At 37.3% G+C, this 24,895-nt stretch overlaps 2 protein-coding genes across 4 annotated transcripts in view; one reads left to right on the top strand and one right to left on the bottom strand.

The window, feature by feature from the left end:
- Window positions 1–3,547, top strand: part of LOC100643536 (protein javelin) — a 31,230-nt gene extending 27,683 nt beyond the window's left edge. For both annotated transcript variants that reach the window (XM_012312530.3, XM_048409666.1), the window contains exons 5-6: window positions 380–1,365; window positions 1,749–3,547. In XM_012312530.3, the coding sequence (XP_012167920.2) occupies window positions 380–1,365; window positions 1,749–2,781 (2,019 nt within the window). In that variant the 3' untranslated portion in view covers window positions 2,782–3,547. The remainder of the gene's footprint in view (window positions 1–379; window positions 1,366–1,748) is intronic.
- The window catches only part of LOC100643658 (calcium uniporter protein, mitochondrial), an 80,049-nt gene that overhangs the window by 42,023 nt on the left and 13,131 nt on the right, over window positions 1–24,895 (bottom strand). For both annotated transcript variants that reach the window (XM_012312532.3, XM_012312531.3), the window contains exon 2: window positions 3,984–4,185. In XM_012312532.3, the coding sequence (XP_012167922.1) occupies window positions 3,984–4,185 (202 nt within the window). The remainder of the gene's footprint in view (window positions 1–3,983; window positions 4,186–24,895) is intronic.

A 24,895-nucleotide genomic window follows, 5' to 3' on the forward strand; every position in this document is an offset into this window, starting at 1 on the left:
TTTTGGAAGATTCTTCGGCAAAGATTAGCACCTAATTTAAATATTAATGGCAGATTTAAAATATCATGAAGCGTCTTTATACAATTAGAAAATATTCTTAGCGACCAAGTATCTTTATATAGTTGCAAAATATTTTCGACCATCAAGCGCTTTGTACGTGTACAAAATATTTTCGTTCGATACGTAGCTTAATGATATATACAGATAAAAGCTTTCTCTTCCTCGTACACATCTTTCACGTCAATTTCTTTAATAGAATCTCCAACCTCGTTCCTCCGCATTTGCAATATTGAAAACGTAATCACACATAAGACCATTCAATCATGAAACATCCCAAAGAACTTGTATTCCTTACAAAATGCAATTTCTGTCGTTTTAGAGCGTAAACCAGGAAGAACGTGAGGCGAACACGAGCGTGGTGAACGCGAGGAACACTTCCGAGCAGAAAAACTCACAGAAAGATGGTATTAAGGGAAAACAGACGGAAGGTAGATTCGAGAGGATCGTCAAAGAGACATCGAATATTATCGGGAAGGCTTGTAGCGTAGTGAAAGGAAGCTTAGGTTTCGAGGCACGATCAGAGAGCTCTGATCTGGGTTTAGGATCAGAATCCGGAAGCGACACCAGACGAAGATCCGTCGACGATGGCATCGATGAGGATCACGTGTCTAACTGCACAGACAAGGGATTATCGTCAAAGGAGAACGAGAGTCAAAAGATGCACGGTAATCTGACAAGATCGATCAGTTGCGTGGATTCGATCGAGTGTCAGCAGGATGACGATCAGGAGTTCGATCATGTTCGTTACAAGATCGTCAAGTCGAACATGTTCGGCAAGAACATGTACACTAATGCTCGTAATGACGTCACGTATGAGGGATTGATCCAATATCTGCGAGAATATTCCTTCCAGGAGCTTCTGTTGGATAATAACGTTGTGATTATAGAACCAGTACGCGCGGAAACCATAGAGCGCAAACCATCTAACGTTGGAAAGGTGAGATCAGAGCCAAGCTGTAAGATAGCAGGAGCTATACAGAAGAAAACGGACGCAGAGAATTGCCAGAGAAGTTGCGAGAGTTCAGATGTCAATGCTAAAAGCCCGAAACAGTCGTCTATCAGGAAGCATTTCTTTTATCATCCTATTAGAGTAAACCGTGAGCTTATCGATGAAGAACTACCTGATCCTGATACCGTGAAAAACGTGAGACTTATGTTTGAGAATACATTGAAGATGAAGAATCCGTCTAATTCGACGTTCTCGCGGGATTGTAAGAGCAGGAAGAGTGCTAGTATGAAGGATCTGAGTAGCATTGATGACAGCCATTTTGATGAAATGTCGGAGAAGGTGGATGAGGCTACCAGGTAGAATATGATTTTTTTTTCTGCGAAAAGTTTGCAAAAAGTTTTTGCAAAAGTTTAGTAAAATGCATATACTAGCGAAAGATGAACACTACTCGGTTTAATATACGTTGCTGGACGAATGTTTGGAATCACTTTTCAACTATTAATTTCATTACTATTATCTCGTAAGTAACGCAACAGATATCAACAGTAAAGTTCCTTCGCTTCAATAAATTATTCATGTAACAATTTTCGATGCTGCCAGAATTCCAAAATCACTTTTCCCTTTCTTAAACTTTGAACTCTATGAAAACATAGTAATTCCAAACTTTTGATCAGTAACGAACTACGCACCATCCTACTTACTCAACTTCATTTAGCGAAAATTACCATGCCATGTTCAGATGTTCCAGCAGGGCGAAGGATCTCACGAAACTATTCGAGAACATGGAGAAATCCACATCTTCGACCGCATCGGTGGTTGGATGCAAGGACGAATTAGACAGTCCCCGTTGCGAGTCGAAAACCAGGATTCTGGCACAAAGTTTCGAGGCCAGGAGCGGCCACACATCGCCGAGCGACTCGACTTCCTCCAAGAACAAGATGAACCGTTACCATCACCACCATCATCACCACAATAATTGGGATGCTGGTAGCGTAAGCTCTGGGGTGTCTAGCGATTATCCTGACACTGATCCTGGGAGCGGAGTGCAGTGTATTTCCTCGGAAGATGAGGAAGTCGACTGTCACGAGAACGATGTGACCGAGTCAGGTGGATCGAATCATTACGTATCTCCAGACGTTCTTAAAAAGATTCGCGAATATGGCACGTCAGTCACTTACTATGGCGGCAAAGTGGTAAACTCTAGCAATGGGCCACTAATATCACCAGTAGTAGAAAATAGATTCAAATGCGTCGATGGATCGAACGATTATGTAAAATTCAGGCTGATAAAGAGCAACTCCTGTGACAGCAGATTCGAACTAACTGGAAGACTCGTGGAGAATCATCTGAGGTATCGAAACAGGGACAGAGCTTCTGATTTGAGCCAGTATACGATAGCCGAGACACCTAGCATCGAGATCACCACGTTAGACAAGCAGGAAGACGAGGATGAAGATGGGAAGGTGAAATCGGAAGATGAGAATAATAGAATCAAAGAGGTCAAAAGAGAGCCTCCTGTGGTGATCGGTTTAGAGCCTAAGAAAGAGGAGAACAAGGAAGCGAAGGATATTAAGGTGGATTTTAAACTGGGTGATTTGGAGGATGCAAAGTCAGATTATGCTAGCAGATTCATCGGCAGTGCTTTAAATAGGTGGCAGGTCAATGAGAATAATTGGAGAACAGATGATTTTGGAAAAATGGAATTCGAAGAGTTCGAGGTACTCGAGGATAGTTTAAATGGAACTGAGAGCCAACGTTTGGAAACTTCTTGAAGGAATTGGGTTTTCTGTAATATATTTGGTCCATTTTGATAGAGCCAGAGGGAACGTTGCCAAAGTTGTGAGTCAATAGTTGCGGTAGTACGTCACGGTAGTGATACTTTGGTAAAAGTTTTTGCGTATTCTCGAACGATGTCGCTTTGTAAGAATTCGAACCGCGTTGTCTTTACCTTCGAAACGACTTCTCGATCCATCCGTTCGAGGATATCGCGAATATAGTTCAATTGTTCAGGAGCATTGTACAGTTGTTATTCGAGGTTTCTTAGCAACGAGCAACTTGGATGTTTGATTAAACACTACGAAATTTCATTATATTTCGTATAATACACATAATAATATATTCATGAAAGATTTCTACAAGTGTTCGAATACTTTCGTGAGCTACTGTATATTAAAGTCGATGGTTATAAAATTGTAACGATCTTAAAATATTATATTTGATTTTGATCGAAGGATTGAAGTAAGTGTACATAAGGAAGTGAAGAACGTTCTGAATCAGTTTATTTGTTAAATTGTTATTTACCTTGTTCTAGGCTAAATAAATATCCGGTTAAAAATATCTCCTAACACCTAATCCCTTTAATGTGTTCGTTTTTACTTCCACGAAGCTAAATATCGAACAAAGCGTGTTCTGTAAATTGGTTAAGTAACGAGTTGGTTTAACGTAGACCACGATTTAACAACATAAAGTGCTGTTATTTAATTTTCACGTGGAGAAAGAAACTGATCAGTAAATAAATATATGGTATTTATTATTAAATCTTTATGCAGAAAGTCTTATTTATATTGTCTAAAAATTCCATGAATTCTGATTATGATCTGGTATAAATTTAAATATAACAATTTATTTATACGAATGTGAAATATGCCGGAGAGTTTTGCAACAACCTCCGCTCGTATGTTTCTCAATAATATTTTAAATCCACAAAGTGTAAATTGTCACGAATGTATCTTAATTATGTAAAGGTACACAGAGATACGAGACACATAATTTAAGATAAGCTTGCAAATGGTTCTCTTTTATTAGCAACCCATGAATATTCTAGCTGTAAAAATATCTTCCTCTCAAATTCTTTACTTCTCTTCACGCAGAGTTAAGTTAAAGATCAAAGACTTTGGGTCTTAAAATAAGTTCGAAAAGTGAGTCGTAAGAAAAGCTTTTTTATGAAGCTTCATCGCGTTCGATCATTACTCACCAGCACTCTCCGTGTTCTCAGCGATCATCAAACTTTTTTCTACTTTGTCATTTTTTGTCGGTTTTGTTCGGTTCTGTTCTTTCGGCGTACTCGTATCTTCCATTCCTTTCGCTAGAATTGGACTTAACCTCGGAGAAAAATTACTCTTTGTCGAAGAGAGATTTCTCTGCGTGCTGTGCCACCATCTTTTGCACCATGTTTCCTGCAACACAGAAAATTACGGTTAGTGTAATGTAAATAGAACTGCAATACAGTGGCATTTTTATTTGTTTTAGTTTATCGGTGAAAACGAGTCTTGGTTTTATCCACGTGACGTTTTAACATTCAACGAAGCGCACCAAGGTTTCCGCCTTTCTTCTCTCAGATTTTCTCATATTCTTTCCTCTATTTTTACAATTTCTCGGGAAAAAGATGGTCTATTGCAAACACGACATATAAATACCAGAAACCAGTTCTCTCTTGTATTTCTTGTTTTGTGTTGGATTTCTTCCGTCAATTCGCATTCGATTAGCGCGCATTTGGGTCGGAACATCAAACACAATTGTTTCACGTAGCGCAGATAGATCAGGCAAATCGTGGCCCTGTGAATCGTTACCCGATCAGGCGTTGTGATCGGACATTGAACATCGTAATTACATCTTGTACTAATCGTGAAACACCAATTTCAGAGTTTCCCACTCGTTACGTGAGTTTGCTTGATAGCTATGCTCTTACCAATTTTGGTCTTCGATCACCTATGCGCAGAATGCTCCATAGGTATGCACTGTAGCTTAAAAGTATGCATTTGGACATTTGTGTGCAATAAACATCAATCCATGGAATGGATTTCTAAGAGAACAAACGTGGCTGTCGAACTTTTTTCTTAATTATCGTCCTGTATAGTTGATCTTTTCAGAGTCGGCTTTTTTAACTTGCGAGAAGGATTATTTTTTATCAAATGTTAATAATACAAATATATTTTTGTTATCGTTTTTGTTAACCATCTTTCCTAACTTACAACGTTGTATTTATGCAACAGCACGCGCTAAGAAGTCGAGGAGTTATGGAACGAGCAGATACATTTTTCGCGAGTAAATCACAGAAACAAACGTGTTCGGTATTTCGATAGAATTCACGTATTGTTACCATCAATCTCTCGGGTATCCGAACATGTAAATGCGATATTTTCATACGCGTGTTGATAAATTTATCGACAGAATATCATACAATTTATGCGAAATTTAAATTTTCCAGAGTATTGACCAAAGGGCAAACATGGAACAGAATTTATTCGGTTACGGAGGTAATTTTTATTTTGACACGCAATGACTCGACGTAAACGTTGTATTTGAACGCAGCAGAATTGGCAAATGCCCAAAATACTATGGGGTCAATGCGGGGTCATGCTGCAATTGGAGTTCGGCCAGGATCGGCTCACGACTGTACATTTGGCAGAAAGTGGTTTTCAAAGAACGAAGCGAATGTAACGATAAGTATTTGGTAGAGCGGCCTTTGTCATAAAGTCGAATGGCATGTACCCAGAGAAATAAGGGATTTCCAAGTGAAAAGCGGAAACTTTCTTCAGGAGAATTTACGTGCTTTCTCGCATTTGAATCGTCGTGTTGTCGCTTTGTTTCCTTAAACATGCATAATTTGCAAAATACTCGACACTTCGAGCGATGTGGAAATTTGTGCGTCGTCTGGAAAACGACGCCGTTATTCCCGTCGACACGGTGTTCTAAAAACGATACCGCAATGCGTATCTGACGCTACCTATTTTAAGGTAATCGTAAAACCGACTTTAAAATGCTATGAAGATATACGTGCAGTTGGAGTTTATCGAGACTAGTATTATCAGAATCTTGAGATATTTGATTGTCACGGTGAAAGAGAAACGAGTTAACGTATTCGTCTCTAAATTAAATTGTGTACAGTATATTTTTGTTGATCTTTTAATTTTAGCCTTACTTTACGGTGTAAGAGGCTACTTTAATTCCTTAAGAAGTTAGTTGACAGGAAACAAATTCCGAACGAAGTATTGTATGATAACAATGATTGAAGTATAATGGATGAAACCGATGAATTCCTTGATTGTCGGTGATCGTTTAACAAAAAGAAAGATAAAGCGAACCAAAGGTAAAAAGGAAGATAAAGCGCACGAAAAGTTCAAAGTTCCCTTGCGTGAGGGACCATATATCAAGCTTCGTCTCTTTTTGTGACGATGAAATTCTTCCGCATAATAGCACCGATAAAGATCCAGCATTCAAAACGTCTCAGTGTCATTTAGAGTTTAGGCTGTCGATCAGTCTCCAACAAAGGAATTTCGGTATTTCGATATGCGATGATAAATGAAATGAAAAATGAAAGAAAGAAGTTGCGATAACCACGAGACTACGTAATTATAATCATTACTCGGATGATTAAGATTGTGAATTTTTATAAAAAGTAAATATTTTTGAATCATGGGTAATAAAATAATATCTAAAGGAAGGTTTATTTTAGCTACTATACAATTATATACTATATTATACAATTATATACTATTATTATATAATTATTATATAATTATATACTATTTATACTATACAATTATAATGAATACCGTTTTAGATATTTTACATATCTTTGCATACTATCTGCATTCTGTGCATTTTTGCGCTTTTGCATTTTAAATTCTTCGTGAATGGATAAACATTTACAGGTTGACGATTATACCGACGACGATACCATTCAATTACAGACAATGGCAGTAAACGCAAAAAGCGTGAAATGAGTTTCTTTCTGTATGTATTTTCAAGTAACTGTGAAACCTTTGTATCTTGACTTAATTCTCGCTTCCTACATTTTTGCTTATTCATATTTGTAACAGATGTAATCTCGTAATTTCTAACGTGATCCGTCATTTACGTTTTTAAAACCACATAACGAATGCAAGAATTTCCATCGCCATTTCTGTTGAAACACAAGAAAATGTCTAAAAATTGGGTCAGTACAAGAATTACTTGATAATGGTAGCGAGCGTTAATTGTATTTTACGTACATTTCCGTATATTTTCCAGGATCCATCTCGGTGAGGTTCTCTAGTTTCCTAAGTAAAATATCTCGATCTTCTCAGATTTTTCCGCGATATTAAAGTGACTGTGTTCCTTCGTTAACCTTTCTACCGCATTTCAGTTTCGTATCTTTAAACGTCTGGATTCTTGAATTTGAGACGCTTTAATCGAGATGATTTAATCCCGCGATTTTATCGTTTAAACTCTTCAACGATATATCTGGCGGTCCAAGAATATCCTTGCTTCTCCTTTTTCTCCTGACTTTTTCTCTCGAAGCGTGATATATTTCTTAACCCTTAGTCTTCTCGAATTCCTGCAACCGGATCTCTGTTATCTTTTCATAAAAGGATCGATGTACAGCATATTACGAAGAATCGATGGTATTTGAAAACTCGAAGAAAAAAGAGAAGAGAAACATCTATTCCATTAAAAAGACTTACAAATTTTTACTTTTATAAATCTATTTTATTTTTTTTATTATTAGTTGTGTAAAAGAAACTTGTAATTTGATATATTTAGTAAGAAAGAATTCCTTTACTAAACACTGATAATGTTCTTTTTTTTATTAAATTAATGTGCACGTCCTCGGCAGGATCTAAAAAGTTGCATATATATTTGTTCAGCACAGAAGCGTGTTCTTGTTCAAACAATCGGTAGCATCCAGTTCCCATTCGTCAATTGCCCCGCCTCGTTTTTCTTTCTCAATACCAAACCTCTGTTCGAACGTTTCACCCGTTACTCGTTTCGCTCGCTTAGTCGTCCTGACTAATCGATTTTGCTGTCGTGTTTTTCGAAGTTATTTTTGCATCGTGTTTTTCTACTCGTTCCACGATGGCCGGCATAAAATTTTTTACGATTCTACCGAGATATTTTTTCTCGAAAAGTTCGTCTTCAGCATCGTTTCGCGCTAATGGCATGCAACTTTCGCCAGAACTCTATTCAGTAATACGATTATTATCGCGGTCTGAAAGTTTCAGAGACACAAGTTAGCATTATTCAGACGGCCGCGCTACGCGAATCTTCTCGGCGGAAGTTCTCGTTTCCCCTCGAAATTGGATTCCATTGAACACGCCACGACCTTGCAAAATGTTGTCCACCCATGAGTTATTTCGTGACTATGGCGCGTCAGAAATTTCCTAGAAATTTCAGGCGGCTTATACGAATTCACCAGCGATATTCGCTTAGCGAAAATCAACGAAAACCTGTTGGAAACTTCTATCGTCAATATTTAAGTGTCATCGGACGCGTACGTTCGCACATTGTGCACAATTAGATACAAGACGTAGTTTCTAGCGTGAAACGCTATCATATAATATACCGGGTGTACTGTTCTAAATTGAACGTCTAAATTATGATTGCTGTTGCAGAAATAACTGAGAGATTTTTGTCATTTACTGGCTTAATTTAAATGAGTTACAGTATGCAGTACAGCGAGTGTATACATGTACATTGCACGTATTCATGGATTTATACGTGCAACGAACATACGGCAAATTGACTCAATTAATCAAAGAGTAAAAATATTATACTTCGCTGTTGAGTTGATCGTTAAAAATCGACTGGTGGATTGCCATGGATATAAAAACTCGGGAAACTGAATTTTCATCTTTACAGATTTTTATTGCAAATTTGCTTCGATCATTTAAAGCGTTGAATTTTGTTTATGAAAAATAATCCGAATAAAAGGTATTTACAGCTGACTCGGTCGAAAATTTATTGAAAATAATTCCGACACATCCACGCAATTTTCGTGTATCGTTCGAGATTAATTTTCTCGTCGACGTCAGGTCAATTTTGCCTCGTATTATAAATATTTAATAGCTGAATTCTGGAGCTTATCGTTTTTAACACTTTTACTATTTGTATTTCGTTATTTTATTATATTTTTAGACTTTTCATATTTTGCGTTAAAAGTTTCGTGATGTATTTATTCTTTTTATGAAATTACGGTATAGCCTTTAATATATTTAAACGAATGATTGAATGAATTTGAATAATTAAGCGAGATTTTATGGTTTCATTCGTCACCATTAATTAAGTTTTAATGAACGATTTGTCGACGATTTCGCTCGTGATTCTCAACGACCAAGCGTTTCAATTAGAACACATCATCGTCGATGATATTCCAGCAGTCAATCAACGTACTCGCGTATGCACATGCTCTGCTTGCTCAAATTTTGGTCGTCGGCCAAAGCAGCGAACGACCACCAAAAGGATTTCTCACGTGCGCAACTGTCGTGAAATAAATAATCTAAAGGCTAATGATCTCGCGAGTGTCACCGATCCCTTGTGTAGATTTCAGTTTACGTTTGTCGTGAAGTAAAGTACAATACCTGGAAAACACGCTAACTGTTTAGTTAATTAAAATGTTGGTCGCCTTTCAGGAAATAATGGGTCTCTGTTCGACAACATCCATTTTTGTTTTCTCGGCACGGAATCAACCGAAATAAGCCACTTAAACGTCGTTCAATTTGTTCAACACGAAGTTCTCGACAGTCTCCGGGTTCATCTTTCTACGATTGTTTCAGGCTTCGACTTCTGTTTTTAGAAATAACATCTCTGTTATAAGAGTGTTCGTGTCAATTCTCCAACAAATTGAGTTAACCGTTACGATTCGCGTTTATATAGCAACTATTATACAACTACTTGGTTGATACTGGTAAATGAAATTCTCTCTGCGGTGGAAATTCTTACAATGGTATCACATTTCAGAGCAAACGAGAGATCTAGATGCCGTTATTATCATTCGAACTCGTTATAGTTGCTGGAATCGATATAACTGGAGCATAGTTAGCTGAAGCACTAGCTTCTGGGTGGAGTCGAGGGTCGAAAGGTGAGACACAGAGCGATTCAGAAAATGATCCACTCTACTTTTTACTAGTTCCAGTACGCGTGCAAGTACACGATTAATATTTCATCCGCAAGAAATAAATGACCTTCTTGCATAAGTTCTCTCATGGCAAGAGGATGGCATAGATAATGGTAAACTTCAAGATAAATTTACAAAAACGGTGTATCATCAACGCTTTCCTGTACTTTCCGATTTATAGAGTTAATAAATACATCGATGTACACAGATATTTTTTTAAATAAATAGAACTCTAAAGAACAGGAGGAACTGATCTCCTTCTATCTTTAATAGCACGTTAAGATTGGTAATTTTCGGAAAGACAGAAAAATGCAGTTTCAACGATACCCCAGATCTTTATTTCCACAAGAAAGTTTCGAATTTGTCTCGGTGCTTAAAACGTTATCACGAAATCATTAAGTTTCTTACATCAATTCTATTATTCTCGATATTTATCTTTCATTTACAAGGTATTAGCATCTAGTTAGATGTATATATGTAACAAGATCTTAATACCTTTAGAGTCATGAATATTCATAGGCTACTCGTGACTTCGTATCTCATGTTTTATCAAGCGCTTCATGTATTCTCGGTCGGTTTCTCTAGTCATTTTCGCACGAGTATTTTTCCGGAGCTAAAGGTATTTACTTTGTTGCAAATAAAGAACGTTAAAGATCTTTCAGCGAATCGAACGGAAAACATTCGATAGCAAGATAAGATCTGCATACAAAAATTTTAGTTTCAACGAGGGGGAAAAGAAATTCCCTGAAGATAGGTGTTTTTCTTTCATTCTCCGCGACGAAGTGGCACGTGCGCGAGAAACTGCCGAGGAAAAATGGAATAAATCACATTTGCAAAGCGTGAAATCGCATGAATACGAAATGACATTTGTAGATATGATTCGCCGTGTGTCTACTCAATACCTTCGTCAAGAGACACGCACACCATTTTGGCGTTGACTAAATGGCGAGGGAAAATAAGATAGGCGTCATTTTGGAGTGCAGTAAAAGCTTTTACTAATTTAACGGAAAACAAAAGAGATTAATTGCTGTCCAGTTAATGGGTCGTTATTTGCCAACAATGTCCTCAATTCGTGAACGATGAACAGTCTATAGATTAACCCGTTTATATTGGTAAATCAGTATTGGTAAATTATGCAGTTCAGCGAGTTTTTTTTCAATTTTCATCATCAAATTGCAGTCTGTTTTGACGAAACAGTGAAAAAAGTTTGATTAAATTTTGGATCCTTTCAGGGTCAACAATTGATTTGAACGATAAAAGTACTCTCGTTTATTCAAACGCGTTTAAACAAATTTATTGAAATCTAATCGATAACTAACTCTATTATTGATATCTTGTAACTTTTGACTTGTAAACTTTCGCTAATAATATCTGAATATTCTATTATATAAAAGAGCTCTGTTCAATATAATTACTCTGCACGCTAGAAATAGTCAAAGTCTTGCACGAATCAATAAAGAAATTATTTTAAGCATCACTATTATTAATCCAAAATATTTTTCATCGATAAAGCATCACAAATTTAATATCTAATTTATAAGAATATACTCGCGAACGTTGAAGTATTCTGGTTCACCTGTTGATTTGTAATGATCAAGGTCTTACATCTGGTTAATTTTTCATGGGGTAAAAATTAACATATTCGACTTGTTACTTGTCTCCCTATATCCTGTAGCATATTTTACACCATAAACGAACATACTTTATCCTGTCATTTGAATTTTTCATCATACGCCCGCTACTTTAAAATTCCCCTACTAGCAAAATAGATGGGTCGGCCGTTCAAATCCCCTATGGGCTCGTGAAGTCATTACACTATGTTTCATGGCCAGCTAACTTCCGAGTGACGTTGCTGCCGTAAAGAATAATGCGACTGCTCTACATCGGGGTACATGTTAAAAATATATTACTTCATGAATTAATTTACAAGGGTTGAATATATTTCTGTTTTCAGACATTTGTGATCGAATGGATAAGTATAAAAACTGAGATAAATTTCTGTACAGAAAGAAAGTTAGATTTAATATTTTTGAAGCATATTCAACATTAAATGGAAATGTTGCAAAAATATTATCTATTATACAATGTTATAAAAACGTACTGAAAGTACTTCTACTTTTAAACATTTACAATTGGAAACTTTCGAATCAGAGTTTAAATAAATTTCTGTACAGTCGTTGTAACAGAAAATTTATTTTCCAAACTCATACAAACCTGTTCAAAATATTTGTCCATTTAGACACATTTAATTGTGTAACTTCGAACTACATTTCTCTACAATGATACATTTGAAAACTAACGGTATAGCTACCTACGAAACTGTAGCAAATGTAAATCGTAGCAAAATGTTTATTGTCCAAACTATTCGTGCTTTCAGATGCGTTTGATTGAGTAACTCCGAATAACATGTTAAACAAACTTCTTTACAATGACGCGTTTCAAAATGAACAGTTTTCAGGCTCATCCGGCATTAAATTGTTGTAAAAAGTTTGGTTCACAAAGCTACTGAAACGCGTTGGAATTTCCATGCAATTCATTTTCTGTGGTGTAAATAAAGTTTCGTGAAATGTCGAAATTTTCATGTCCAATATTTTCGAGGAAATTCTATCCTGGTTTAAATACAATTTTGTGAAATCAGATGTCACAGAATCGATGCTTAATTCGTAGGGTAAAGCGATTAATTTACAAATTTCGAACAATTGTCGCTTTTCCTCGCATCGCAGAGAAAATTCCGATGATCGTTTAAATTGAAACTCATCGGAATGCAGTGAGATTTTTATTCCCACCATTTATATTTGATATTTCAAAATGAAATGTAAATGGAGTTCTGATTTTCGTTCAGACGAGAGAACGTATCGACCTTTCACCTTTTACTAGTTGAAATTCTAGAATGAAACATACCAAGATTAACACTGAATTCAGAATGAAGAGATTAATTTAAAGATTTTTCATAGTTGTGGTCCCGAAATAGCGTTGGATAATCCCAATAATTCCTAGAATCACATACGGGAAGGCATTTAAATTTTCATTCTCACTGTTTATAATTGAATGGAATGAAATACGCCCAGATTAACGCTTAATTCGATATGCAAAGGCCAATTTAAAGATTTTCCACAGCCTCACAGGCTCTGTTTCAAATAGTAGTGGAATTCCCGATAGTTGATCGAGCCATAGACATCGATAATACCTACTGGAAAGGGTAGAAAATTGGATCAGCTGAGTAGGTTGTGTACGAGGATTTTCCCATTAAATGCTAATCGGCTAACTTGCTGTACCTGTGCTTTGCGGTTTCTACCGGGAACACACCAATTCCAGATAATCAAGTGCACAGCACTCGAAATCAGACGAATAGAAATAGAAGTTGCTCAAATTGGGGCATAGAGAACGTCTCATACGATGCAAGATAGGATTATTTGAGTGAGTAGGTCATTTAGAACGAACTAAGGAATTCGCAGTTTTAATTTGTCAAATTTGGCTATAGTTTGGCTATATGTAGTAATTTAATGGGTCTTAGAGTAAGAACAAGTAATGATGTTTTAGTTTAACAAGCAATACTCAATACAACGTACTGATTACAATATCGTCGTACGTCTTATTATCATACTCGGCTCTCAACTTCCCGATTCATACTCTCCGGCTCCTCCACTCACCCTCTCTGACTTTTCAACTGACACTGTGACTTCTAACTGACACTCTGTTTCTAGCATCCGTGGCCAGGGTCACATAGGCCTCTTCTACGAAATTATTCATTTGAAAGGACCGACGACACATTGATGGACCCTCGACGACGCCTCGGCTCTTGCGACATTGTTTATGGTTCGACCGATATCTTAAGCCTTTTTGTCCACGATACTACATATATGTATGTATATTGGAACAATTTTTGAGCAATTTATGTTTGAAAATAGACCATTTGACTCGTTAATTTATTAACTGTTAACGTTGCATCAACACGATATTTTATTGACTTTTTTCCAACCAACTTGATATTTTATAATATATGACAAGTTTAGGACTGAATATTAGAATGTTAAAATTTGTAGCCGAGTAAGTAACCATATACAGAATCGGTGATTGTTTCTATCGTTAAAATTTAATCAGAGGACTGAAATCGTAAGAGCCTGTCTTTGAAAAGCAGCTTCCCCACGAACAAACGAGAGCAGGCGGAACTTAGAAAACTTTTAAGGGGTTTAAATTATCGTCGAGTATCGTGTATTCACAAAAACTTTCTCTCCAGAGAGGTCATAAAATATTAAACTTCAAAGTTTTCCGCGTTTAATATTTCCATAGATATACCCTTTGAAAAGCTATATATTCTGCAAGTTTCCTAATCCCTTTGTACCACTAGGTTTTTAATCGAAATTTCAAATCCATCGAGAAAAAGAAAAAAATAAGAGTCTTGCAGAAACCACGCCTGGTTAAATGGATTTTCCGAATATCGAGGTCAATCGATATGATGCGAGTGGAAACCAGAAGCTTTTCATTTCTTTGACCAGCTATTAACAGTTGTATGTATATACACTGGTTCGAGAAAGTATTTGAACGCTTATTAAACCGGAGTTTTGTTTCTCCATATTTCTATGTGTTTTATAAAACATTCTCAAGTTCCATTAGTTGTTATCGTAATTTATTCGTCGTATATTTAGCGTAATTTTATCGTAAGTTTCTGCGATTTTTATCCAGGCAATTTAAGAAGTTTCGTTTAGCTCATTGTCTTTGAGATTTCTAAATGGAACAAATCAGAAATTATATCTTTAACTTGTAACAATGTGGTTCTTATCGTGTTTTCTGTTGTCATTATTCGGCCCTTTTATTGCTTTTAAAACTCGTTTTCCATGTAGGCACGTGCACTGCTTTCATTGAATCCTTCCTTTGATGTTTTCACGTCTTTCTTTTATCGCCACAGTATTTCTTTCTTAGCGTCCGTTTATTTCTTTTACTGCTTCTACGATTCTGCCTAATGAATGCCTTTGTATTTCCTTCTTTAATTCTGTAACTTTTTTAATACATTTTTGGACTGCTTTTTACATTCTTTTTGCTTTCTTTTTTGGTATTAAAGGCTACATATTTTTACCTTGCGAAGATTAGTTATAAAGATTACAAGCTCTATTCAGTGTTCTCGCAGTACTTCTCATTTCTGCTATTTTTGCTTTTTTATACCTTTTGATTAATTTCTTTTATTTCTTCATATGTTTGGGTAGTTTTTTCGTTTACCTCTTGTCCACGTTTTCTCTGCTTGTTTAATTTACTAGGTCTTTCCTTTTTAATATAGTCGTATCACCTTTTTTACGCATTTAACAAACTCTTTTTTCCGCGTACTTATGCCATTGTGTTTTTATTACCCGAATTCTTTCCCCTTGTTGGAATTCAACCCAGAATTCTCCTCTCAGCCGGATTGCTTCCTCGAACGTGGAAATTTTTCTAAGTCTCAATTTCATCCTATTGGAATTTATCTGAGAATGGTCGAAGGATAGCAGGGGTCCTTAGGGTGATAACATTATTTGCACTCATTGATTAAAGACGGATAATGCCCACGTGGGTAATAGAAATCGAAAGGAAAGAACTTTAGCAACGTCTTTGGTATCCGGACAATAGCTGCCAGGAATTATTTCAGAGAAAATGCTCATTGACCACCAATAATGACCATGGGTTGACCACAGAGTAAACGTGCTGTCCACGTCACGTACTGGGACAAGGGGTAGTTTCAGTGGTTTACGGATATCTTAGGATATTTTGATACTCGTAAAAATCGAAAATATAGGAATGAGTCTGAAAGCTTTGGGTTAGTTATCCTCCTTTCATAACGAATGATGTTTAACATGGAAAAGCACTCTGCGATATATCTTCGTGTTTGAGTATACAATGTTCTATTAACATTATATATTTATTATAATTTATTTAGTGATTTCATATTTCCTAATCTAAACCTTTTAGATTATTTTGTTAGGGCCCGGTGTGTCGCTCGCACCGGTTCCCGGGCCTCTCTCTATCGCAGCCAAGACGGTCAGCGTGGAGATTTTAGTCGGTTGGAGTCCGGCACTACCACGCCGCTTCCCCCCAGAAGCGGCCTGATGTCCGTTCGGATTTCCTCCACGTTAAAAAAGAAAAAAAGATTATTTTGTTAATACTAACTCCACGTACAAGTAATATAATTTAAGAGATTACAGAGAAATGTTTATCCTTTTTTCGTAAAATAACTTAGTTACCGTGGATTATTCTAAGATAAAAGAAGCAATAACGAGAAATAAATAATAATCTTTTATGGTAATAATCTTTAAAAAAAAAGAATGAAAAAAGCCAGATTCGAAAATAATATTTCTGAAAAATTCATAATACGCCTTAAACCAAGAAATATGTAACCCGATGTCATAACTCCTCTCTTCCATTCCTTTCGCCATTTCCATCGCTTTTGGAACGTAGACGTGATCTGCTCCGCTCGCATCACCGCGTGACAACTCTGAACTGGTCACGTAGGGGATCAGAAATTACGTAAAGTATAGTTTAAACTTGATTCAGTTGCTGTCGAAGAAGATAAAATGCTACGTATTGAATCACATTGTAAAATCAATATATCGATGTCGTTATTTGATGCTTCAATTTAGAATCTCGCTATATCGTGGACCATATCATATAAATTTTGACCACGGGTCAAACATGACAATTTAAAATTCAGTTTAATATTTCAAGGTATAATTTCTTTCATTTCTCTAACGTGACGCTTTTTCGTTAACTTATCCTCCGCTGGAATGCTTTTTAGCAGCGAGTCACGGCTGCGAAGTGGCTTGATTAAATGCACTCTGTAATCTGCCAGCGGGATCTCGGATTTAAACGAGGAACGTAATGTAATACGAAACGTTGGGCCAGCCGAGACCAACGCTTTTTAATGGAAGGTGGAAATTTCTGATGGCATCGCTTTTCCATCACTTCCTGTGGATCATCTAATTTCTGGTGCGTTTATTTAATTCCTGACGTTGATCGATCTTCCTAGTTTCCACAAAAACCACGTTTTTAAAAATGTTATTTTCAAGCTTTAAGAGGAATTCAAATAACTTAATTTCAAGTGCACCTTTTTGTCCCTTCGCTTGAGTGTTCGGGTTAGCGATTTAAATTCAAGTGTTCAACATTTTTATCCAATTAGTCAAATGATCTAACTCCAACTCGTTTGCGTTCTTGTTAGGATATTTTTTGTACAATCGCTTTACTAACGTGTTGCCTTGGTTAATGAAAAATACCCTTTCAAGCTACAAACGAACTTGGAATTTTTCCAACAATTCCTTCACTCAGAAGGAACTTACTACATTTTCATCAAGTTTAATTTAGATTAATCTCAGTTTAATTCAACCTTGTATTCGTATAAGTTAGCGTATACTTGAGAGTTAGGTAAGATTGATTAGCCTGAGTGTTTCACGGTTTAGATTTAACGAAACAAATTTTTCAGACAAACAGAACAAATTTTATTCTAGCAATAATTTTTCTTATTACTCTACGTGTGCGTATTTTCCATAGCAGCAGAGTAGTCAGAATTTCGCTCCTATTTTCGGGGTCGTATCGATCCTATCCACCAATAACTGCTTTTATTAAATTGCAGTCTGCTTAAGTAACTGTGAACAGGGTAGTGTAGGTAATTCAATTTACGCGAGACGACGGGCTATAATTTTGTTTTATTTCGGGTTCCATCATTTCCTACACGCTGCGTGGATATTGGAAAGAGATGTAAATTAGAAATGTGAACGTGAAGCAAAACGTCCTTGCCTCGGAAGAATATTCGACGATTTAATTGAAATAATCTATGATGCGGGAATGCACAGTATCTTCCACTTCCATGGAAAAATGAATAATTCATCGCGTGACATTCTATGAGAATCGATATTCGTGCTTATTATTGTGTAATGACTAACATTTAACAAAATTGATATTCTCGGGCTGCGGGCTTTTGTTTATTTATGGGAAATTTGAAGATGTATATTAAAGTACATAGGATGCGCTATATAAAAATTTATGAAATATCCAAAATAGCACCATTTATAACAGTATAAAGTGTTTTCAACCTAAGTCCCATTTTCTAAATTACATTCGTAAAAATATACATAAGTATCTGTGATATAGTAAATTTTAGTTAATATAAAATTTATTGAATCGAATAAAATGTACTTACTCTTGTAAAATATAAAGCTTTCAGCTACTTCAATAAACGCTTTATTCCTAGTGGGCGTTACTATGAAAGCGGGTTTCAAAGATATTTTAGCCAGAGATGGGAGAGAGAGAGAAAGAGAGAGAGGAGATTTTAATTTGCATTTGCGATGCAGCCTTCAAAGTTGCATTATTAGAACCGCCCTTGTTTGCGGGTTATTTTTCCTTGTCTCCGTCCTTGTCTTATCCATTTTGCCCTTGTTCTCTGTCTGAGATACCACATTATTTCCAAATATGGTTACTTGAATTTTTCAACCTACATTTTAGACCAAGTATCTTTTATTCGTAATTTATTATTATTTAGGTCTATCATTTCCACGAAATTAGTAAAAAATCATCGATATCGTAAGAAATTAGATTTTGAAAAAGTGAAACAAATAGCATAGAGGCAGAAATATGGACTCATATCTTGCTGCAATAGAACCAGGCGACACACCACAGATTCTAAGAACAATTAGTAGATACTGTATGCAAGAACTCTTATTGGTACTGTGTATTGAAACAATATCGCGTTCAATTCATTCTACGTACATAAATTCTATCATTCTATAAAATTGGTACGAATTATTAACAAAATTACATCTTGGAAAATTGCAACATAGAAGTAGAATAGATACATGACTTTTACGTATTATTTCACTGTTTGTCATTGCTCATAATATAATAATTTCTGATAATAATTTCTAATTGCTCATAATTTCGTTTCTCATAATGGATTACAGTCTTAATTAATAACTACGTTATATCGATTGTACATACAAATTCTATCGAGTACATGATAGTTTCCGGATGAAAGATCCATAATGGAAATTGTTTGCAATTGAATACATACAGCGTTATACATATATGTGTTCGAAAGTCATAAAATAATTTTTCAAAGTTTCGCACATCGTACGGATCATTGGCCGGGGAGATACAGACAAGTGAAGAAGCCCTCGAGGTTTTTACCAATTCCCTTTCCTTGTGGAATACGCTGCTCATGCCAGGATCGTGTCACGATTAAATTGAATTTCACACCAGAAGCTGCTCCTGCGGGGATTCCAATTTACACAGAGTTGACAGCGTTCAAGGAAACCTGCTATTTTGTCAACGATACTCCGTTTGAAGTTCAATCGTTCCAAAACGTCTTGATTTTTGTCACGTAAACCCTCTAACTTCAAATATTACGACTTTTAACACATTAAACACCAACATTGCGTCAACGAAATAACGTCTCATTCGCAATCACGTAACAAAATCTGTCAAAATATTTTTTAATTTTCTTACGAACTTCGTTTCGCTGCTTGATCCCTAATGGGTTAAATATTTACAATTTAATATTTTCTAAACATTTTAGCATTTTTTTATTTCACGTTCCTGCTCTTCTTCGTTAATGAAGTTATCTATTTTATAGTAAACCAAGTCTCGGCGGTGACGTATAGTTTAATATTTTAATCATAGTTTCATTACTTTTAATATCCACTTAACCACAAAACGGAATATATTCGTAAGCATATAATTACTCGCAGGAAGCTCGTACAAAATATTTTGCGAGGTGCATAAAATGAGAAGCAGAAGGGAGGTCGAGACGAATAAACCTATTTACAAGTTAACTCGTACACAGTATACGGCATATTCTACGATATACTACGACATACCAAGAGTAGCTGGAAGTGCCGCTGAAAACCATGTTATTGAACCATGTTGTTGAAACAATCCCGTAAAGGTAATTTACGCAACAATGATTCATTTCTGTGATGCGATTATGAAATTCTCTCGTTCCCTCTCAATTTTTGTTTTATTTCATTTTCGTATGCGCGGCCGCACACAACTGAATTATATTCGATCTAAGTAAATCGAAACGATCACACGTCTTTTCCAGTTGATTCCTTTCGATGCGATATTTATTTTACATCTGAATTTTGTTTTTCATTCTATTTCAACACAACCCACTAACTGAATCTACAAAAATTGGTCGTGTCGTAAATTTTAAAGATATATTAAAATATTCGCAATTTCTAAAATTCACGGACAAAATTTTACTTCAATATCCACGAAGATAATTAATATCTTTGCAAACTTATTTCTAAACAATCCACCGATGCGATTTACTGATAGCGATCATATATTTCATAAAATTATTTCACAAATTTTAAAGATACGTATATAAAGATAATCACTATTTCAGAAACATCTTTACAACAAATTCCTACTTTCAGTGTTAAGCAAACATCATTACATCATCCTGACTGCAAGAGGCGTCCGTGATATATTGATCCGCTCTTACGTCTTCAATCAATGACATTCTTCGAAAGAACGCGTATACTCATTAAAGAAGATCTCGAACGCTTCCTTTCTCGCCAAGGAAATCGTTTATCCGCCTTGGATCGTCGAGGCGGATTTTTCAGGCACTTTGACATCGTTCGTCTCGTATAGTGGTAGTGGAAAATCACAGATATACACTCTATACACATGAGATCATCAAGCAGTCTATTACCTATGGTACGGACTTCGAGAAGTGCTTTGTCACGATAAAAATCGTTGATCGTATCGAGATGCACGGGAGGTTGTTTATAAAACTCGAGTTGGAACAGACGAGATGAAGGTGAAAAGAGAAATACGCTGCATATCTCGCGATCAAATTTTAAAGAAATCGTTACTCGTTCTCTGTCGGATGACTATTGGCACGATCGATAGAGGAACAATTGTCAAAGGTACGGTTTGCCGATGATAAATTCCGATGTACAGGCGAATAATATGATTTAGGTTATACGGAGTTCTATTCGGTTGGAATGTCTCGAATAGGATATTTATCTCACTTGTATGGTATCGAGATGTTCTGGTGGACGAGTATAAAGGCCACGTAGTAAGAGATAAATGTTTGTTTGGAAGTTGGATCCTGATCATTGAGATCAATGGACGTTGATCAACCGCGATATAAAAAAAAATGCGATACGTGATTGTACTGTACGAACTAATCTTTTCTTTTTTTCGTTTTTGTAAAATGTACGTGGAACTTGTTCCACAGCGCGGAAAATCTAGTTTACTTTTTACAGTGGACCATTTAATTCTAGTCCATACTGTGAGCCAGATACAAGAGTAAACTATCGACTTCAAATCTGTTTTTAAAGATAACGTGGTAAATCACGAAATATATGATGTATTGAAATTTGTCAATAGATCAGAGATATTTAATGAAATAATACACCGTGACATCTGTTTATTGTTAATAACCATGTACTTAGTTGATAGGACAGTAATCTTTAAATAAGTGAACAAATATATCATTTTCATTGATATATTGGTAAAAATTTCTCCTTTACAAAAAGTGGAGAGAAAAGAAAATAAAGTTTTCTATTAATATGTAGAAATTATGATCGTTGAAAGATATGTAGGACTTTCTCGTACGGACTTTCGTTTAATTAAATCAATTAGTTCTGCGAAAGTGACTTTACGACATGTACTATTCCTTCAATTTTCCTTTCTCGATAAAATTTCAGACGAGGCAACCTTTTTAATAATGAATTTATTATGACCAGAAAGGATTATTTTTTGTTATGCTGAAAAATAAATTCTATTCTTAATACGAAGAATAAATAATAATAATATATACAAGTTATATAAATAATGGCTATTAAACCTTCTACTATTCGCGAAAGAGTTTTATTACTGAAGTACTCATTCTGTTTTCTAAAATCATATGTGAATCAAAGATAAATTAAATGAACGTTTATTTGAAACCGTGTTTAAAGTATCTGAAGTGAAAGACAGTTGGAGCCGCTAAAAGCTATATCTTACGACAATTTATCTAATTATGTTTTTATAACGATATTAAGACAATTTAAATTGTAAACAAAGTCAGCAGTTTGAACAAACGTTGGGGATCTTCCCAAACATTTTAAAAAGCAAGACCCCAACGTCTTTTCATCTCCGATAGATATAAATAAATATAGCGACTCAGAGAAGTCAATAACAATAATTACCGTTCGTCTGTCGAATAATAATATTATCGTTTGTCTATCGAGTAATAATAATATTACCGTTCGTCAACCGAATAATTACCATTCGAAGAGTTAGTTATCATTTTGTCAACCGAAAAGTTGGTTATCATTTTGTCAACCGAAAAATTTTATATCCGTCAGTCTGTCAGTCAATTGTCAATAATCGTAAAATCGAGTAAGATTTGAATAAATCATTACATATTGTTAATTTACTTTCGGACAATTTTAATCCTCTCTCGTGTCAGTATTCCCGCACATAGCAGGTTAGTCGAAAGTGGAACTTATTGCCAGTTGCACTAAACGTCAGTTAACGCTTCCTTCACGTCGGCAAATAAATAGAACGTAACAATAATAATATAAATAATATAAAAATAATTAAATGTCGCCAATGAAATGAATTTCGTACAGTTTTTCAAATGAAGGCAAAATAATTTCAATACTGACATTTGCGATGAATATACCTCCACGGATATTGTAAAAAAAGAATTACCTATAGCATTTCTACTCCCAAATTCGGTTTACTACCCTTTGAGTTAATAATGTTTCAAGAGGAAGCAGTTAATTCATAAAACAGAATTTAATGAACTGGATGATCAACACGTGTTCTAATGGACGGCTTTTACTGATACGATTCAATTACGCCTAAATTACTGTTATAAATATTATGTCACGTTACTCTGTACATTGTTATATTTCCTTTTATCATACACTATCGCTTTACTTGACTTTCCAATATTTAATATATTGTACGAAATGTCATAAAAGTTTATAGCTACTATTCCCAGTTACGTGAAATGTTTATGTCAACAAGTTTTCGCGTGATAAGCAATTTATAAATTATGTTTATGGAGAAAGTAAGTTAGGTTTGTTGAAGAAAATAAAAATTATAGAAAGTTGAAATATATTTTTCTCAATTACTCGACAAATTCATTTTGTGAAAAAAATTTTAGCAAACAAATGGAACGAATCGTGTACTTTTGATAAAATTTCTCATAAAAATTGACATTTTGTCGTAAAGAATGTAGTTTAGTGGATAAAACTAGAAATTTCTAACAAAATAATTTTTAGATTTGTGAGTTTAATAAATCTTCATGCATTCTGTCCTCTTCTGTATTATTACGTTGCCAGTTTCAATTTCGCGGGGAGCACGAGGCAGGTACGGGTTCTCAGGGCGTAGGACCACGCCATGGGAAACCCCGATGAATCTAATGTTCTCCTATAGCCGGGTGGTGGCTGGTCGGCGCCTTGAGCACCCGCCAATGGCCGATCCGGTGCGGAGAACTTTGGAGAAGTTGGTGGGCCCGTATCTGCCAAGACCACTTACCTCACCTTCTTGTGAGGCTCCCCGTCACCCTGCACCAGTCTTGACCGGGGTAGGGTGCGAAAGAGTGAGTGGCACCAGGATGGAAACCCTTGTTGACGACCTCGGCGACATTCCTAATGATTATCATGGAAAACAAAACGAAACAGAAAATCGCGGGGTGAAATGGTGAAACGGGATGAAATGCCGTTGTGTTCTCCCTCTCCGGCCGTTGAGGCACGGGACGCAGCACGCGGCGGGGGGACACGTCCGCGGGGGATTCTGACTCCGTGCTGCTGACAGCTTCCGCTGTCCCGACGAGGACTACATGGCGGCCGCCGCTATAGCCGTCACCTGATCGGAAGAATCCCCGTTTGACGAGGACGCGGAGGCGGAACGACCCGGGTGAGGCACGACTTGCACGAGATCTGCGATTCGTGTATGTCGCGGTCCGGAGGCCCACGCTGTGCTGGCGCGGTGTACTGGTAGTTTGAGGGGATCGCTCGTTTCCGCGAGGCGTGCATCGGTGCTCGGCGCCGATACACCAGATTCCGCCGTAGGCGGCGGGAGGACGAAACCACGGTGGCTCGTCTGTATGAGGCCTACCGCGAAGTGCGGAGGCCCCTGCAACAAGCCATGAAGGAGGCGAAGAGACGGGCTTGGGGCGAGCTTCTGGCCAGCCTCGACTCCGATCCCTGGGGGCGCCCTTACAAGATGGTATTGAACAAACTTCGTCCATTGGCGCCTCCCGCAACGGAGAGAATGGATCCTCGGTTCCTGGAGGAGGTTGTCGGCACCTTGTTCCCGGGAGCGACGAGCGAGGAGGATGGCAGGTTCACCGATGAAGAGGAGCAGGAGCCCCAACCGCCGGAAGAAGAGCCACCTGACACCGCGGGAAGTTTGAGACCGGAATCGAGGGTCACCGAGGAAGATTTAGTCGAGGCTGTCAGGAGGATCGGAGTGCGGGAAGCTCCGGGTCCCGACGGAGTTCCGGCCCGCCTGTGGAAGGACGTCGCCGGGGTCTTGGCCTCGAGATTAATGCTTGCTGCCGAAGCCGGGATGCTCTCCGGACTGGCCTTCCACCTACCGGCCGATGTACCATTGGACGAGGCTGGCAAGCTACTGGAGAGAGTGGTGGCGGTCCGCCTCGAGTCGCATTTGTCCCGGAGTGTTCCCGGACTACACGATAGCCAGTTTGGCTTCCGGAGGGGACGGTCTACGGCCGACGCTGTAGCCCGTGTTCGCTCCCTGGCCGAGGGGGCCGAGCGACATGGTTACGTGGCGTTGGCTGTGTCGCTGGACGTGGTCAACGCATTCAACAGCATCCCCTGGGACAGGATATGTCGGGCCCTCGAGTTTCATCGGGTACCCGCGTACCTGCGGGGTGTGGTCCGGTCATTTCTCTGGAACCGAAGCATCGCCTACACCGTCCGTGGCGGGGGGATGACTGAGAGGGCGGTGTAACGCGGGGTCCCGCAGGTTTCTGTGCCGGGTCCGCTGCTGTGGAACACCGCGTTCAACGCGGTGCTTCGGGCGCCGAT

The sequence above is a fragment of the Bombus terrestris genome, chromosome 10, assembly GCF_910591885.1.
Source record: "Bombus terrestris chromosome 10, iyBomTerr1.2, whole genome shotgun sequence".
Classification (NCBI taxonomy): domain Eukaryota; kingdom Metazoa; phylum Arthropoda; class Insecta; order Hymenoptera; family Apidae; genus Bombus; species Bombus terrestris.